The 17,118-nt window shown below is 39.2% G+C and overlaps 1 protein-coding gene across 2 annotated transcripts in view; it reads left to right on the top strand.

Moving 5' to 3' along the window:
* The first annotated feature begins 3,683 nt into the window (after window positions 1-3,683).
* LOC128699004 (tachykinin-like peptides receptor 86C) overlaps window positions 3,684-17,118 on the top strand; it is a 112,891-nt gene continuing 99,456 nt past the window's right edge. For both annotated transcript variants that reach the window (XM_070096879.1, XM_053791522.2), the window contains exon 1: window positions 3,684-4,644. In XM_070096879.1, the coding sequence (XP_069952980.1) occupies window positions 4,095-4,644 (550 nt within the window). In that variant the 5' untranslated portion in view covers window positions 3,684-4,094. The remainder of the gene's footprint in view (window positions 4,645-17,118) is intronic.

The raw sequence follows: 17,118 nt of genomic DNA, 5'->3' as shown, positions 1-17,118 counted from the left end.
TCCCCACGAGCCCCTTTGTGGGGCGGGGCAGATGGCAGACCAGAGGCCTAGCTTCTCCCTACGAGCCCCGTGAGGGCGGGGAATGTGGCTAGGCCTAGGGACAGTTGGTTCTAAAGATGAGGGGGTACTTGTACCTCCTCCCATGGGAGACTTAAGTCTCGAGACACTCCCCAGATAGGGAGTCAAGGCCGGGTCACCACTACTTGGAAAAGACCCGGGCCGGGAGAATACCGGCGAATAAAAAAAAAAAAAAAGAACCCTCATATATCATCACAATAAAAAGATATATATAAGCGATGGCAATGATATTGATGGAGAACCTTTCCGTGAGGGTTGTGTTGGTAATGACTGTGATAGCGGAGGTGTTGAGTGGTAATGGGAAAACCGACGGTCACATAATGGTGACATTGGCTTAAGAGAGTAAATTATCCAATTCGGGTTGGGACATTTGCTGGCCCGTCATGCTAAGTGTATCACCACTACCACCACCGCCACAAGAATGATTGGAATACGCTGGATCATATAACAGATCCAGGAGAGCCAGGGAGTGGGAGAAACGCTGTTAAAAATATGAATTAGGGTCGTTATAGGTTTCCGGCAATGCAAGGAAATCTCCTGTATTTTCCATTTGTGAATTTTTAACTCAGTCGTGGCGCATTGGTTAACAATTTTAACGTTCGTTAAAATCAATTAATGTTGCTTAGCACTGGTTAAAACTGTTAGCAGTAGAAGTGTTTGGACTGGTAGCAGTGGTTAACATCCTCTAGGTAGTGGTGTGCCTTTACCTCTAAAGTTTTACAACTAATTAGCCAACAAACCAGAAAACAGTTTAATTAATAAAGAAAACTAGTAATAAAAGTTATGAAAGAAAAGCGCTATTAGTCTGTGCTATATATATATATATATATATATATATATATATATATATAGTTTTATTATCACACTGGCCGATTCCCACCAAGGCAGGGTGGCCCGAAAAAGAAAAACTTTCACCATCATTCACTCCATCACTGTCTTGCCAGAAGGGTGCTTTACACTACAGTTTTTAAACTGCAACATTAACACCCCTCCTTCAGAGTGCAGGCACTGTACTTCCCATCTCCAGGACTCAAGTCCGGCCTGCCGGTTTCCCTGAACACCTTCATAAATGTTACTTTGCTCACACTCCAACAGCACGTCAAGTATTAAAAACCATTTGTCTCCATTCACTCCTATCAAACACGCTCACGCATGCCTGCTGGAAGTCCAAGCCCCTCGCACACAAAACCTCCTTTACCCCCTCCCTCCAGCCTTTCCTAGGCCGACCCCTACCCCGCCTTCCTTCCACTACAGACTGATACACTCTTGAAGTTATTCTGTTTCGCTCCATTCTCTCCTCAGCCCTCTGGACAACAGTTTTGGCAATCCCGCACCTCCTCCTAACTTCCAAACTACGAATTCTCTGCATTATATTCACACCACACATTGCTCTCAGACATGACATCTCCACTGCCTCCAGCCTTCTCCTCTCTGCAACATTCATCACCCATGCTTCACACCCATATAAGAGCGTTGGTAAAACTATACTCTCATACATTCCCCTCTTTGCCTCCAAGGACAAAGTTCTTTGTCTCCACAGACTCCTAAGTGCACCACTCACCCTTTTCCCCTCATCAATTCTATGATTCACCTCATCTTTCATAGACCCATTAGCTGACACGTCCACTCCCAAATATCTGAATACATTCACCTCCTCCATACTCTCTCCCTCCAATCTGACATCCAATCTTTCATCACCTAATCATTTTGTTATCCTCATAACCTTACTCTTTCCTGTATTCACTTTCAATTTTCTTCTTTTGCACACCCTACCAAATTCATCCACCAATCTCTGCAACTTCTCGTATATATATATATATATATATATATATATATATATATATATATATATATATATATATATATATATATATATATAATGTCGTGCCTATTAGGTAAAACTGGTCAATTACCAAAAACTCATTTAATTTTAGGTCCTTTAATGATTTTCGCTTGTCTTATTCGGCAACAGCAGCATTGCTATTAAATCCAAAATCGCAAGTTTTACCCATTCTATTCTGCACGACATAAATATATATATATATATATATATATATATATATATATATATATATATATATATATATATATATATATATATCTAGGTAGTAGGTTGGTAGACAGCAACCACCCAGGGAAGTACTACCGTCCTGCCAGGTGAGTGTAAAACTGAAGCCTGTAATTGTTTTACATGATGGTAGGATTGCTGGTGTCTTTTATTTTCTGTCTCATACACATGCAAGATTTCAGGTACGTCTTGCTACTTCTACTTACACTTAGGTCACACTACACATACATGTACAAGCATATATATACACACCTATTTGGGTTTTCTTCTATTTTCTTTCTAGTTCTTGTTCTTGTTTATTTCCTCTTACCTCCATGGGGAAGTGGAACAGAATTCTTCCTCCGTAAGCCATGCGTGTTGTAAGAGGCGACTAAAATGCCGGGAGCAAGAGGCTAGTAACCCCTTCTCCTGTATATATTACTAAATGTAAAAGGAGAAACTTTCGTTTTTCCTTTTGGGCCACCCTGCCTCGGTGGGATACAGTCAGTGTGTTGAAAGAAAGAATATATATATATATATTTTTTTTAATTTTTTTATTATCACGCTGGCCGATTCCCACCAAGGCAGGGTGGCCCGAAAAAGAAAAACTTTCACCATCATTCACTCCATCACTGTCTTGCCAGAAGGGTGCTTTACACTACTAAGTTTTTTAAACTGCAACATTAACACCCCTCCTTCAGAGTGCAGGCACTGTACTTCCCATCTCCAGGACTCAAGTCCGGCCTGCCGGTTTCCCTGAACCCCTTCATAAATGTTACTTTGCTCACATATATATATATATATATATATATATATATATATATATATATATATATATATATATATATATATATATATATATAAGAGAGAGAGAAAGAGAGATATTCCATAAATAAACAATATAACTTTGAAATGAAGTGTATAATTTAGAGCAATACAGTATGTACACGTTGTACGTATCTTCAATTGTTTATATATCGGGAGGTTTGTATCAAGTGCATGTACACTAAGATTTGTCTCTCTCACTGCATGTACACCGAAAGATGTATATTTTTCTTTGCGTACAAGTTGTTTAGCAAGTAAAACACTTTTTTAACTTTTAGTCTACAGGTCAACTGAGTCCTTAAATGATTCTACAGATCTTCTTGAAACCTGACACACTAATACAGCAGTGTTGTTTTGGTTCCTGATACTTCATGAAGAGAGAATTCTGAGGGCACTTGAAAGACATATTCATCCTTCGCAATATCTCAGGGAGATAAGTGATGCTTCTGCACTAACGCTTTCCAAAACAGTAAAGTTGTTATCAAGTAAAAAAACACTGGAGGCAACACAGGATTCAGCTTTATTAAGTTCGACTTGACGAAGCTTAATCCTGGGTGAAACATCGTTTACAAACTGTAAACCAGCTTGTTGGCTTGATGACCTGCTCATAAACCTCAAGTACCTTTGTGAGCAAGGCAACACAGTTTTACCTTACCCGTCTCTCTCTCTCTCTCTCGCTCTCTTCCATGGCTCCGCTTCCAAAGGTCACAAACTCTCAGTACGTGGATGGCAGCGCGCTGGTTGGACGTGCCACACTGAGCTGCTTCACAGTGCCACACTCGAAGGCGGGCAGTGCCACACCTCTCTCTAGCCTTCCGTCACTATGGCTTAGACGCCCCACACGAAGGCTGTCTTTCCAGCCTCACGAAGCACGAATCAGGATCAATATTTATTGTGTGTTTTTCATTTGTTTGTTTTAAAACATGGTTTTAATGCTTCTGGGGAAATTAGTCAAAATAAAACCATATGTGATGCCATAATTTTGATTGATGTAATTGAATTTACTTAAAAATACGTCTAAAATCACTACTAAAGGATTGTAAAATGAGCTAAATTAGTTATGGAACGTAGAAAAGTGTTGAGAACGAAGGGAAATAGCCAGTAGATTTCCCAGGGTGTAACTATACGTGCTATAATCGTGTCAATGATGATGGTGAACGGTGAGGGGCACTTCCCTGACGATAGCAGTTTGCACAGCCACGATCAGTATCAGGATGCTACAGCCTCACAGGAGAGAGAGGTGCTCTCTAATTACTCGCAGGTGTACGCTACCTTCGTCGTGTGTCTAGTGACGGAATCTGAGAGGCTTAACCTGACGCTCGGGGAGGCTTTCTGGCTCCCCATTCTCTACGATTCCTTTGGCATCCCTCACAATACTACGACAGTTGTTAGTCACACAAGTGGTTACGTGAGTAATGGTGATCAAGTGGACACCACCACAGTTTCTCTGGAAACTACCTCATCTCTGAGTGCTACCCCTTCCTTCGGTACTGAATACCAATGGGACTACGACCATTCGTCAGTGCAGGTGATCCAAGGTATCATAGACCATTGTTCCTACCTCACACCTGTGACGGCCACACCTCGCCCCTATTTGCTGGTATGGTGGCAGCAGTTCCTCTGGACGCTCGTCTTCGGCGCTATGATGGCCATGGCCGTAGGGGGTAACTCACTCGTTATGTGGATTATATGTGGTGAGCATTATCCCATCTTTCCCATCTCTTCACAACTCACAGCATCCCATTTCTTGTAGTATGCCCTGGTTGCGCAACCACTACCGTAGTCGAGGTATGGGTATTGAGACACTTATTGCCTGAAATTCACACTATGTTTGATCAACTCTTTATCAAGACTAAATTTATCACATCTTGGTGAAAGTCAATACTGTGAAAAATACGTTTTAAAATAAGATATCCTCTGCACTGTGTGTCTTTATTACTGATTGAATAAGAACACAATGTCAAGAAAAGAAGCGTTTTAACAATCCTGGCTTCATTATCGAGGCATAACGTGATGCTATTTATATAAAGTATTTAAATTTCAAAACAGTATCATTATTCTGCAAATAATAAAAAATCAGGTTAATAAGCATTAAAAAGAACGTGATCACTTTAGACATAAAAAAAAGGTTTTGGGTTCGTTTTTTACAACTAATCGATGGCATCATTTTCCTTCATTCATTAATGATGCAGAACTAGGAATTTGGATATTATAGGGAAAATTCGTAAACACACACACACACACACACACACACACACACACACACACACACACACACACACACACACACACACACACACACACACACACATACACACACACATACACACACACATACACACACACATACACACACACATACACACACACACACACACACATACACACACACATACACACACACATACACACACACATACACACACACACACATATATATATATATATATATATATATATATATATATAACTTTTTTCAACAAACCGGCCGTATCCCACCGAGCCAGGGTGACCTAAAAAAGAAAAAAGGTAATTTTTCTTTCTAAATTTAGTAATTTATGCAGAAGAGGTTAGTAACCCCTTACGACACGCATGGTTTACGGAGGAAGAATTCTTTTCCATTTTGCCATGGAGATAAGAGGAAATAAAGAAGAGCAAGAACCGTTAAGTAGAGGAAAATCCAAATGGACGACACGCCTATCTCTGCTGGGTGCATGATTCTTGTAGGATCGCTAGTTAAGTGGTTAAGACGATGGGAACATTGGTCTGTCTCTTGAGGCGGAAAGACTGGCAAAAAATTGAGTACCACTTTTTATCGTGGTTCCATTAATACACACACACACACACACACATACATATATATATATGTATATATATATATATATATATATATATATATATATATATATATATATATATATATATATATATATATATATATATATCGTGCCGAATAGGTAAAATTGGTCAACTAGTCCTATCTAAAATTTTCTCTTATACGTTTAAAGATATATTTTTTCATTTGTGTTAATGTAAAAATTAATAATTTTGTAGCAAAAGAACCTTAGAAAACGTACCTAACCTTATTACAAGAAGCGCAATTTAATTTAACCTAATCCAACCAAATATATTTTAGATAAGTTTTCAGTAATTTAATAATAAACGAGCACAATGAAATATATTTTTTTCGTTAGGTTCAGAATGATTTTGGCGAAATTATTGCATACACAAATTTTCGCTTGCCTTATTCGGCAAGAAGAGCGTTGCTATTTAAGCCAAAATCGCAAGTTTTACTTATTTGGCACGACACACACACACACACGCACACACACACACACACACACACACACACACACACACACACACACACACACACACACACATACACATATATATATATAGATCTTTCTAGGTAATGTGATGTATAGCAAGAAATGTAATCGTTTCAAGGCTCTGTATAAAAATGAAATACTGGTGAGCAGGATTCTTGATCCCTGCTCATAGCAAAATAACAGTGGACAGGTAGGGGGGAACAACTCTTGTTCATCCTCTATCAGTGTATGAGTTGTTGAAATTGAAAGATAGAGTGGTCCAGAGTATCGAAACAGTAGAGGCAGTCAGTGTAAAGCTATGTCCATCCCTTTGAAATAGCTCCCACACTCCGTGTTCCGGGTGAGAGAAACGCGAGGTCATGTAGAGAATTTAGTTAAGTCTGGCTTAGTTCCACTCAACCACTAATAATTCTGCTTACTAGACGGGAGTTTACTTCTAGTAGAGTAGACAGACGAGACTAAGTTCAGACGACACGAAACACTAACAGCAGCAGTGAGAAGACTAGCAGAGGCTAAGACAGCTGGCTCACACACTGAAACGGGTGAGGCAGTGGTTACAAAACGGGAAATTCTCTACCGTGCTGTACAGGTGACCCGAACTCAACCGGAGTGGTTGCAAATCAATATCAGCAGTTACCTTAAAGACACGGTAAATACTCACTAAGTAGGTTAAATGCTATTCAGAGGAATATTTGAGATATCATTGCACTTTAAATTTGTTAAAGAACTTAGGTCAGGCAAAAGTTAAGACAGGTAATAGCAACAAATATAAATGACCCAACATCAGGTTATAATGAAATCAAGAGAATAATTCAGAGGATATATTGTGTTTACAAAAACTCGTATATTTTACATGTGTATCAACACACACACACACACACACACACACACACACACACACACACACACACACACACACACACACACACACACACACACACACACACACAAATATATTGTATAACACATGATCAATCTCAATGAAAAACTGTCGCTAAATAAATAGAAAAGTGGAAGAGGGATCGAACCGTGGTCCTGGCACGTAGCAGATAAAGCGCAGTATCACAGAGCGGCCAGACTTTTAACAGGCTTTCACTAGGCTACGAGGCTTTCGAGTCCCCTTCCATTTTTGTTTATTCGTTGACAGTCGTTCATTGCGACTTATCTTGAGTTTATAGACTACATGGGTTTATTTCAGGGGTAAGAAAATATACGTATTATGATAGCTTCTGGTGCTGTTGGAATGGACATATGGGTCACATGTGGTGACCGCTGATGCAGACATGACACAGAAGTCTTGCCTACCAAATATTTATACTGAAAGTCTCGTAGCTCAGTGGTGCAACGTTCGACCTACCAGCAGCACGGTTCGAATCACCATCCTTTCTTTTATGTTTATTCGTATACCAAGCCTTCATTGTTGAGGATTATTGGTTATATAAGTGGTTTAGAGGCCACTAGGAAGAGTAGTTGGTAAACACGATCTGCACTATAGAAATCTCTCTCTCTCTTTCTCTCTCACACACATACACACACACAACTATCTTGGTATTCTACCAGTATAACATTGAGACCGGGTTGCGGGTGCCATGATTCCCAGGAACAATATCCAATATCTTTTCTCAGCACGCTGTACAGACTATAAGTGATTCCTCAGAGATATAAGATCTTCTCAGTTTTTATAGTCGTCTGTGATATTAGAAGGTTAGTTGCGGAGAGCAATAATTTGCTTTTAGAAAGTCGGCAGTGGTGGTGCTAGTAGTGGTGGTGATGGTAGTGGTGTTAGTAGTGGTGATGATGGTAGTGGTGCTAGTAGTGGTGGTGATGGTATTGGTACTTGGTGGTATTGATGGTTGTGGTAGTAATGATCATGCTGGTACTTGATAGCATTGTTGCCGTGATAGTGGTGGTATCAGTTATTGGCGGTGCTCTTGTGGTATGGGTCGTGGAAATGGTGTGGGGGTGGTAGTACTGGTGAAGGTAGTGCTCGAGGAGGTATTATACGGAATGGTGGTAGTAGTGGTTGTCGTTCTGGTGATAGCACTGATGTGATGAAGGGGGGGGTGATTTTAAAGGATATTAATGTAGTGGTGGTTATACTGACGGTTGTTACTGTAGTGGTAATTGATGTCGTGGTTGTTGTGGTGGTGGTGGCAATGGTTATTGTACTGGAGGTAATGTATCTAGTTGTTATTGTTGTGGTAATTATTGTGGTAATTGTTGTGGTTGCATTAATATTGGAAATATTTATTATAATGGTGGTTATGTTTTCTGTGATTGTAGTAGTTGTAGAGAAACGTTGCAAGAGATCCGTTGTAGTGGTGGCTGTTGTGTTGGTGGTTGTTGCAGTGGTGGGTGTCGTAGTAGCAGTGACTGTAGAGGTGGAGGTGGTGCAGGTGGTGATGGTTGTGGTGGTGGTTGGGATGGTGGTGGTATTTGCGGTGGTGGTGGTGGCACTGGTAGCAATCAGTCAGCCTTTATCATTGTGTTTAGAAAGGACGACACTGTCAATATCAGGAGGCATTCCTGTCGGTTCCACTGTATGTAAATGTTTGGATGAGGAGAAGAAACAGCGACTAGACTCTTGCCAGAGAGAGAGAGAGAGAGAGAGAGAGAGAGAGAGAGAGGATGAGAGAACAAACTCGATTATATTTTCTTCCCAATGAAGACCAAAAAAATGTTTAATCAGTGTTGTAATATTTCCCAAATCCACTTTCGTTATAATTATGGAGAAGGGGAAAAAATATGAGTAAAATATGTCCGCTACCCGTCTGATGCAGCGCTACCTAGAGAGAGAGAGAGAGAGAGAGAGAGAGAGAGAGAGAGAGAGAGAGAGAGAGAGAGAGAAATGGGGGGGGGGGGATTATACAATGGCCTCATTTGTGCATAGCTTCATAAAGAGCAACGCATTTGCATTTAAATCTGCCTCAATAGTTTTGTGGATTATTGTACACTAATAGATCAAAGCTATACTGATAACACGAACAAAATTAAAGGAAGCGAATTTTACTGTGTAATGTGGAAAATGCTTCAAATTTACGTTAAATTATAGCCGTTTGATAATTTTTAAGAAAGCATTCGAATGTGCTGAGCTGTGTGACAGATCTTAGCTTCTAAACAGAGAGAGAGAGAGACAGAGAGAGAGAGAGAGAGAGAGAGAGCAGGGCCGCTCGTTCAATTTCCTTAATTATCGTGTTTATGAATGGCATAGCCACAGCTGCCTGACATAATTCCCGCTGGCGTTCATTTGCCGCCGAAATACTGTGGGCCACCGTGTCGTACCGTACGCAAATGCGATCATCATGTTAATAAGAAATACCTCAATACTGCTCAATTCGCTTATGTAAAGCATGATATTGCGATACTCAGTACAGACACTTTTCTTTCATTTTCGAATTCAAGGACTGAATCCCTCTGTGGCGAACGTGAGGTAAATGCATTGTGTAATTTCCTGCAATTCCTGAACTGCTAACAAAGTGAACAAGTGATCATTCTTCCATTACGATTTCGCCCTCTCCCTCTCTTCCCCTCTCTGTGCATCAGTACTCAAAGGAAAGTCGAAAGACCCAATTATCCATACAAGGGATTACAAAAGAACCAGACACTGTTGTAATGTGTACCAGTGTACTGTAAGCTATCCAAGGTAACTCTACACTCCTCGCATATACCCTCTCGTTGTAAATACATTTTATAGAGTTCGCGATGTAAAAATTAGATGAAATCAGACACTGTAGTGATGTGTACCAGTATTCTATAACCTATCCAAAGTAACTTTATACTACTCGCTTATATGCTTTTGTAGAAGATATAATACATGGAATTCGCAGCGTAAAAAATGGATGATGGAATGGGTTTATGAAAGTTATCATTCAGAGGGCTGAGGAGGGAGTGGGGGAGGGGGGTGAAGTGGTTTATATTGAAGCAAAACATCGTGACCAAGAGAGTGTATAAATCTGAAATGGAGGAGAGGAAGGGGTTATCACAGGTTTGAACGGAGGAGTAAGGAAGATTTAAAGTGGCAGAAGACTGAGCAATCAGAAGCCTTGTGTAGGCGTTATAGATCAAACTGAGTGGAGGCAAGTGGTTTTTATGGTTTGAGGCGCTGTTGGAGCACTGTGATCAAGGTATCATCTAGGAAGGGGTTCAATAAACCCGGTTACACGGACTTGAGTGGAAGTACAATGCTTGCAATCTGGAAAGGGGAAGACGTTGCAGTTCGAAGCGACATACGAACTGTGATGTCCGTGCATTTCTCGCAAGATATCTATTGTTTGAGCAATGGTAAATATGTTTTCCTTTTTTCTGGGACACTTTACCTCAGTGGGAGAGTTCCGTGAATAGTATAATCTAATCTCTCTCTCTCTCTCTCTCTCTCTCTCTCTCTCTAGACTGGCGGAGAGAGAATTCTGCCATTCAGCTCTGAATGACGCACTTGGGCACTGTGATTCACATGCGAATAACCAATCAAAGGAATTACATGGGACGAACACCAGCCTGGTGTGCCAGGGGTAATTGAGGAAGCCTAGTTGTAAATTCTTGCTAAAAAAACTGTGAAGGGTTCTTAGTCCAAGGAATTGAAGCAGCCTCAGACACCATAACCCCTGCGGATTTCAGCATTTCTTGAACAATACTAGTACTAATACATAACACAATTGAAATCCGTGACTAATACCAAGAATACATTCTAATACTTCTCAAGGCTAATTATTAAAAAATTTGTAATCATTGTTTTCCCGTATTTAATTTTTTTTTTAATCAGTGACGTAAGAAATACTAGATGCCTTACAATAATTATTTTAACGAAGCTCCCTTCAAAGAGGCTTAGGAATCCAAAAAAAAAAGTCTATAATTAGGCTGCCCAAAAAGCCTACGGACTACACTATCTTCAGTAAATTTTTTCACTCAGAGACAAAGGTTCAAAGGTTGAAGGATTATTTTTTACCATATTTTTGCTGAAGATTTGCTTTATGCAAGCTTAATAATAATAATAATAATAATAATAATAATAATAATAATAATAATAATAATAATAATAAAATATGCAATTATGGTACACGAAAGTTAAGAGAAGGTACGCTACGAAAGCACTAATTGGAAGAGCTTTACTCTGTATAGAGCTTCACGGTGTAGCTTCACAAAGCTCCACACAGAGCGAAACCTTGTCCCAATTAATGCTTGTTCTGCAGCACGTACCATTTTTTTCTTCCCTATTATTCGCAGTTGGCCATTAGGACCTTCCATACCAACAAACATATGCTTTACGTATACAGAACGACGAACGCCCATTCGTCACTCTTGCCAAAGGTGATTTCTCCTTTATGAAAGCCGTGTTATACTTACAGCTCGTGGGACGCACGATCACCACATTTCACTTCCGCAGGCTCTAGCTTTATGGTCTTGCACCTGACCAGTATTTATGGCACACAAGGTGACCAGTTTTATGGTACCGCCTTGGTATTTACGGCAGGCCTCGTGACCCCCCTTCACTCAACTCTGCTATCCATCAAAAATTTTTATAATTCTCTTTACAATTTTTACTATTTCGTAACGATATATATATATATATATATATATATATATATATATATATATATATATATATATATATATATATATATATATATATAATGTCATGCCGAATTGGTAAAACTGGTCAATTAGCAAGAACTCATTTAAAATTATGTTCTTTCTAAAAATTTCTCTTGTACGTTTAAATATATATTTTTGTCATTTATGTTAATGCAAAAATTAATAATTTTGTACCAAAATAACCTTAGAAAACTTACCTAACCTTATTATAACAAGCGCAGTTTAATTTAGCCTAAGCCTACTAAATATATTTTAGATAAGTTTGCAATAATTTAATAATAAACAAACACAATGAAATATATTTTTTTCGTTAGGTTCAGAAAGATTTTTGCGAAATTATTGCATACACAAACTTTCGCTTGCGTTATCGGCAAGAAGAACTTTGCTATTTAATCCATAATCGCAAGTTTTAAGTATTCGACACGACACACACACACACACACACACACACACACACACACACACACACACACACACACACACACACACACAACTCCGAGCATGTCTCCGGAGGCACACATCAACCACATAACTGCTGCAGCATACGGGAGCCTGGAAAACCTGAGAATAGCGTTCCGATACCTTAGTAAGGAATCGTTCAAGGCACTGTACACTGTGTACATCAGGCCAATACTGGAGTATGCAGCACCAGTTTGGAACCCACACCTGGTCAAACACGTCAAAAATTAGAGAAAGTGCAAAGGTTTGCAACAAAGTTAGTTCCGGAGCTCAGGGATATGTCCTACGAAGAAAGGTTGAGGGAAATCTGACTAACGGCATTGGAGGACAGGCGGGTCAGGGGAGACATGATAGCGACATACAAAATACTGCGTGGAATAGATAAGGTAGAGAGAGACAGGTTGTTCCAGAGAGGGGACACAGAAACCAGGGGTCACAATTGGAAGCTGAAGACTCAGACGAGTCAGAGGGACGTTAGGAAGTATTTCTTTAGTCATAGAGTCGTCATGAGGTGGAATAGCCTAACAAGGGAAGTAGTGGAGGCAGGAACCATACATAGCTTTAAGACGAGGTATGACAAAGTCCTGGAAGAAGAGACAGAGGACCTAGTAGCGATCAGTGAAGAGGAGGGGCCAGGAGCTGAGTCTCGACTCTTGCAACCACAATTAGATGAGCACAATTAGGTGAGTACATATGTAGGACAAGCCACGGGGGGGGTGGAAATCTTTAGCTAAGGAGCTAAAGATATCGACCCCCCCGTGGCTTGTCCTGCATAGTTAAGATCGCCCTTCTGCAATTGTTTGCAACACACATATGTATAATATACATTAAAAAATAATTCATTAACTTTGATGAGATTCTGGACAATTTTAGGTCAGTGACGGACAAGGCGACATTAGCTAAAAATGTTTGATCTTCCGCGTGCGAAGAAATTTAGATTAAGTTACCTCAGACGGATTTTAAACACTTTGATGATATCAAAGGCTCTTAATGTGAGTTGAGACACCTTCGAAGAACGTTGCTTGCTGTGTGAAAATATCTGACTGTCACCCCCGTCCAAATCCAAATAATGTACTAACTTAATTCTAACCAAACCTGACTTTACGTAATTTAATCTATCGTAACCAAACCTTACTTAAAACTAATCTTTTAAAAGAAAAGTTGGTAAATAGACCCTGGGAATCCTGAAGAAAATTGAGCCAAAGATAATAGAAATAGATGTTGGTTGTGTGTTCTTTTGTTCTTTTCCGAGTGTTTAGTAATGTTAGGCTGAGAGCTCTGAGGTTTTTATGCAGTGAAAATGCATCATGCAATTGGAACACGAGTGTAACAATTCCAGGGAGCAATTTAATGTAATTTGTTACAGTGGAATTATTCTTAAAACATTACAATATGTTCCACATGAAAATTTACAGTTTCCCAGAAATGCATTTAGACAGGGTCTGCTTTTATGTCTGAAAAAATGTTACGTTTCATTGCAGAGGATTAAGCTTTGACGGCGTTTCTCTTCGTGTAGAGCTTTATCTTGTCACTGGCTTCATAAAGCTCTACACAGAGCGTACCCTTGTCACAATCAAAGCTTCTTCTGTGACGTGTGTTATTTTCTTCATTACTCTGAAATTTAAAGTTCACTATTATTGTGAGAAAGGTTCATATTCGATGTCTATTTGTTGTTGTTGTTGTTGTTGTTGTTGTTGTTGTTGTTGTTGTTGTTGTTGTTGTTGTTGTTGTTGTTGTTGTTGTTGTTGTTGTTGTTGTTGTTGTTCTTCTTCTTCTTCTTCTTCTTCTTCTTCTTCTTCTTCTTCTTCTTCTTCTTCTTCTTCTTCTTCTTCTTCTTCTTCTTCTTCTTCTTCTTCTTCTTCTTCTTCTTCTTCTTCTTCTTCTTCTTCTTCTTCTTCTTCTTCTTCTTCTTCTTCTTCTTCTTCTTCTTCTTCTTCTTCTTATATTCATGCTAATGAATGTAATAATGTTGTATTGTCGTTGCTGCTTCTGCTAGTATAATTAACAACAACTTCAAAAACAATATAACAACATTTACTGCCGCAACAATTACTATCGTCAACCATCTCAAGTGTAGGAACAAGACCACAAGGAAGACAGTGCTCCACAGACAGTGTTCACTGCTACGCCTTGCGTTAGGAACTACACTGTATATAGGAAGGTAGAGATCTCTCGGTCACCAGCTCATAAATCCCATCACAGTGACTTTCCCCTGATAGGATCTTCTGCTGAGGATGTGTCTAGCTGGGATGAGGTACAGAACAGAGCTACGGCAACTCCTCCGAGGTGCAGAATGGATTTACTGTAACTCTGGTGAGGTACAGAGCAGATCTGCAGTAATTCAGGTGAGGCTTTTCTGTCAGTGTGTACACGATGAGAATTTATTCTAACGGACGATAAGTAGAATTACTAAATAATGATCCTGGCAGTCCCTAGCTCTTCATATTACTCAAAATAAAAATAAAAAAAAATAAGGGAAGAGAGAGAGAGAGAAATACAGAGAGGAAAGACAATTGGTCTGCTGGTTAATTGTTTCAAGTCAGTCGACTACGTGAGGGGTCATTAAAGCTGCTTGTAACCTGTTCGTAAATACTTAACTCCAAACAAGAAGGTATGGGGATTAACGCATACTCTCCCCTCAAGGAAGGTTCCTTGATGTTGGTGAGGGGCTCTTGATTTAGGGAATTGGATCTGTGCTCCAGTTCCCCGAATTAAGCCTGAATGCCTTCCACATCCCCCCCCCAGGCGCTGTATAATCCTCCGGGTTTAGCGCTTCCCCCTTGATTATAATAATAATAATAATAATAATAATAACGCATACTCTAACTGCATATATGCTGACATATACACGAATTCACGCAATGTTTCTGCCAGTGCACGCACATCAAGACAGATTTCCTCACCAATTTATATATATAAAGCGACAAGACAAATTTATAATTTCCACCATTGTCATTTTAATTATGCAGTTAGAATCGCCCTGAATAAATACGGGACATTATAAACACGTCATTCAGGGAAGGAACACAGCAATGCAGATCTCTCATAACGAAATGCAGTTTTCATTATAATTTTTTTCAATATGTTGTATCATGTATTATATTTTTATTAGTTGTGTGTTATATTGTGTTGCATTTCCACTTCTCCTGCAGTATACTTTTCTCAGTGTGTTTCATTATGTTATGTTTAACTTATTTTCATTGTGCTTTTTTCTGCTGTGCTCGGTTGTATTCTTTGATGTTTTCTGCTGTGCTCGACTTTGTTTAGTGATTTTTTCTGATATGCTAGGATGTGTTCTGTGATATTTTCTGCTATGCTAGGATGTGTTATGTGATATTTTCTGCTATGCTAGGATGTGTTCTGTGATATTTTCTATGCTAGGATGTGTTCTGTGATATTTTCTATGCTAGGATGTGCTCTGTGATATTTTCTGCTATGCTAGGATGTGTTCTGTGATATTTTCTGATATGCTAGGATGTGTTCTGTGATATTTTCTATGCTAGGATGTGCTCTGTGATATTTTCTGCTATGCTAGGATGTGTTCTGTGATATTTTCTGCTATGCTAGGATGTGTTGTGATATTTTCTATGCTAGGATGTGCTCTGTGATATTTTCTGCTATGCTACGATGTGTTCTGTGATATTTTCTGCTATGCTAGGATGTGTTCTGTGATATTTTCTATGCTAGGATGTGTTCTGTGATGTTTTCTGATATGCTAGGACGTGTTCTGTGATATTTTCTATGCTAGGATGTGTTCTGTGATATTTTCTGATATGCTAGGATGTGTTCTGTGATATTTCTATGCTAGGATGTGTTCTGTGATGTTTTCTGATATGCTAGGATGTGTTCTGTGATATTTTCTATGCTAGGATGTGTTCTGTGATATTTTCTGCTATGCTAGGATGTGTTCTGTGATATTTTCTGATATGCTAGGATGTGTTCTGTGATATTTTCTATGCTAGGATGTGCTCTGTGATATTTTCTGCTATGCTAGGATGTGTTCTGTGATATTTTCTGATATGCTAGGATGTGTTCTGTGATATTTTCTATGCTAGGATGTGCTCTGTGATATTTTCTGCTATGCTAGGATGTGTTCTGTGATATTTTCTGCTATGCTAGGATGTGTTGTGATATTTTCTATGCTAGGATGTGCTCTGTGATATTTTCTGCTATGCTACGATGTGTTCTGTGATATTTTCTGCTATGCTAGAATGTGTTGTGATATTTTCTATGCTAGGATGTGCTCTGTGATATTTTCTGCTATGCTAGGATGTGTTCTGTGATATTTTCTGATATGCTAGGATGTGTTCTGTGATATTTTCTATGCTAGGATGTGCTCTGTGATATTTTCTGCTATGCTAGGATGTGTTCTGTGATATTTTCTGCTATGCTAGGATGTGTTGTGATATTTTCTATGCTAGGATGTGCTCTGTGATATTTTCTGCTATGCTACGATGTGTTCTGTGATATTTTCTGCTATGCTAGGATGTGTTGTGATATTTTCTATGCTAGGATGTGCTCTGTGATATTTTCTGCTATGCTACGATGTGTTCTGTGATATTTTCTGCTATGCTAGGATGTGTTGTGATATTTTCTATGCTAGGATGTGCTCTGTGATATTTTCTGCTATGCTAGGATGTGTTCTGTGATATTTTCTGATATGCTAGGATGTGTTCTGTGATATTTTCTATGCTAGGATGTGCTCTGTGATATTTTCTGCTATGCTAGGATGTGTTCTGTGATATTTTCTGCTATGCTAGGATGTGTTGTGATATTTTCTATGCTAGG

Source organism: Cherax quadricarinatus, chromosome 55 (assembly GCF_038502225.1).
Source record: "Cherax quadricarinatus isolate ZL_2023a chromosome 55, ASM3850222v1, whole genome shotgun sequence".
Taxonomy (NCBI): domain Eukaryota; kingdom Metazoa; phylum Arthropoda; class Malacostraca; order Decapoda; family Parastacidae; genus Cherax; species Cherax quadricarinatus.
Note: the sequence above shows the minus strand (reverse complement) of the source record. Positions and strands in the feature narration are given on the sequence as shown.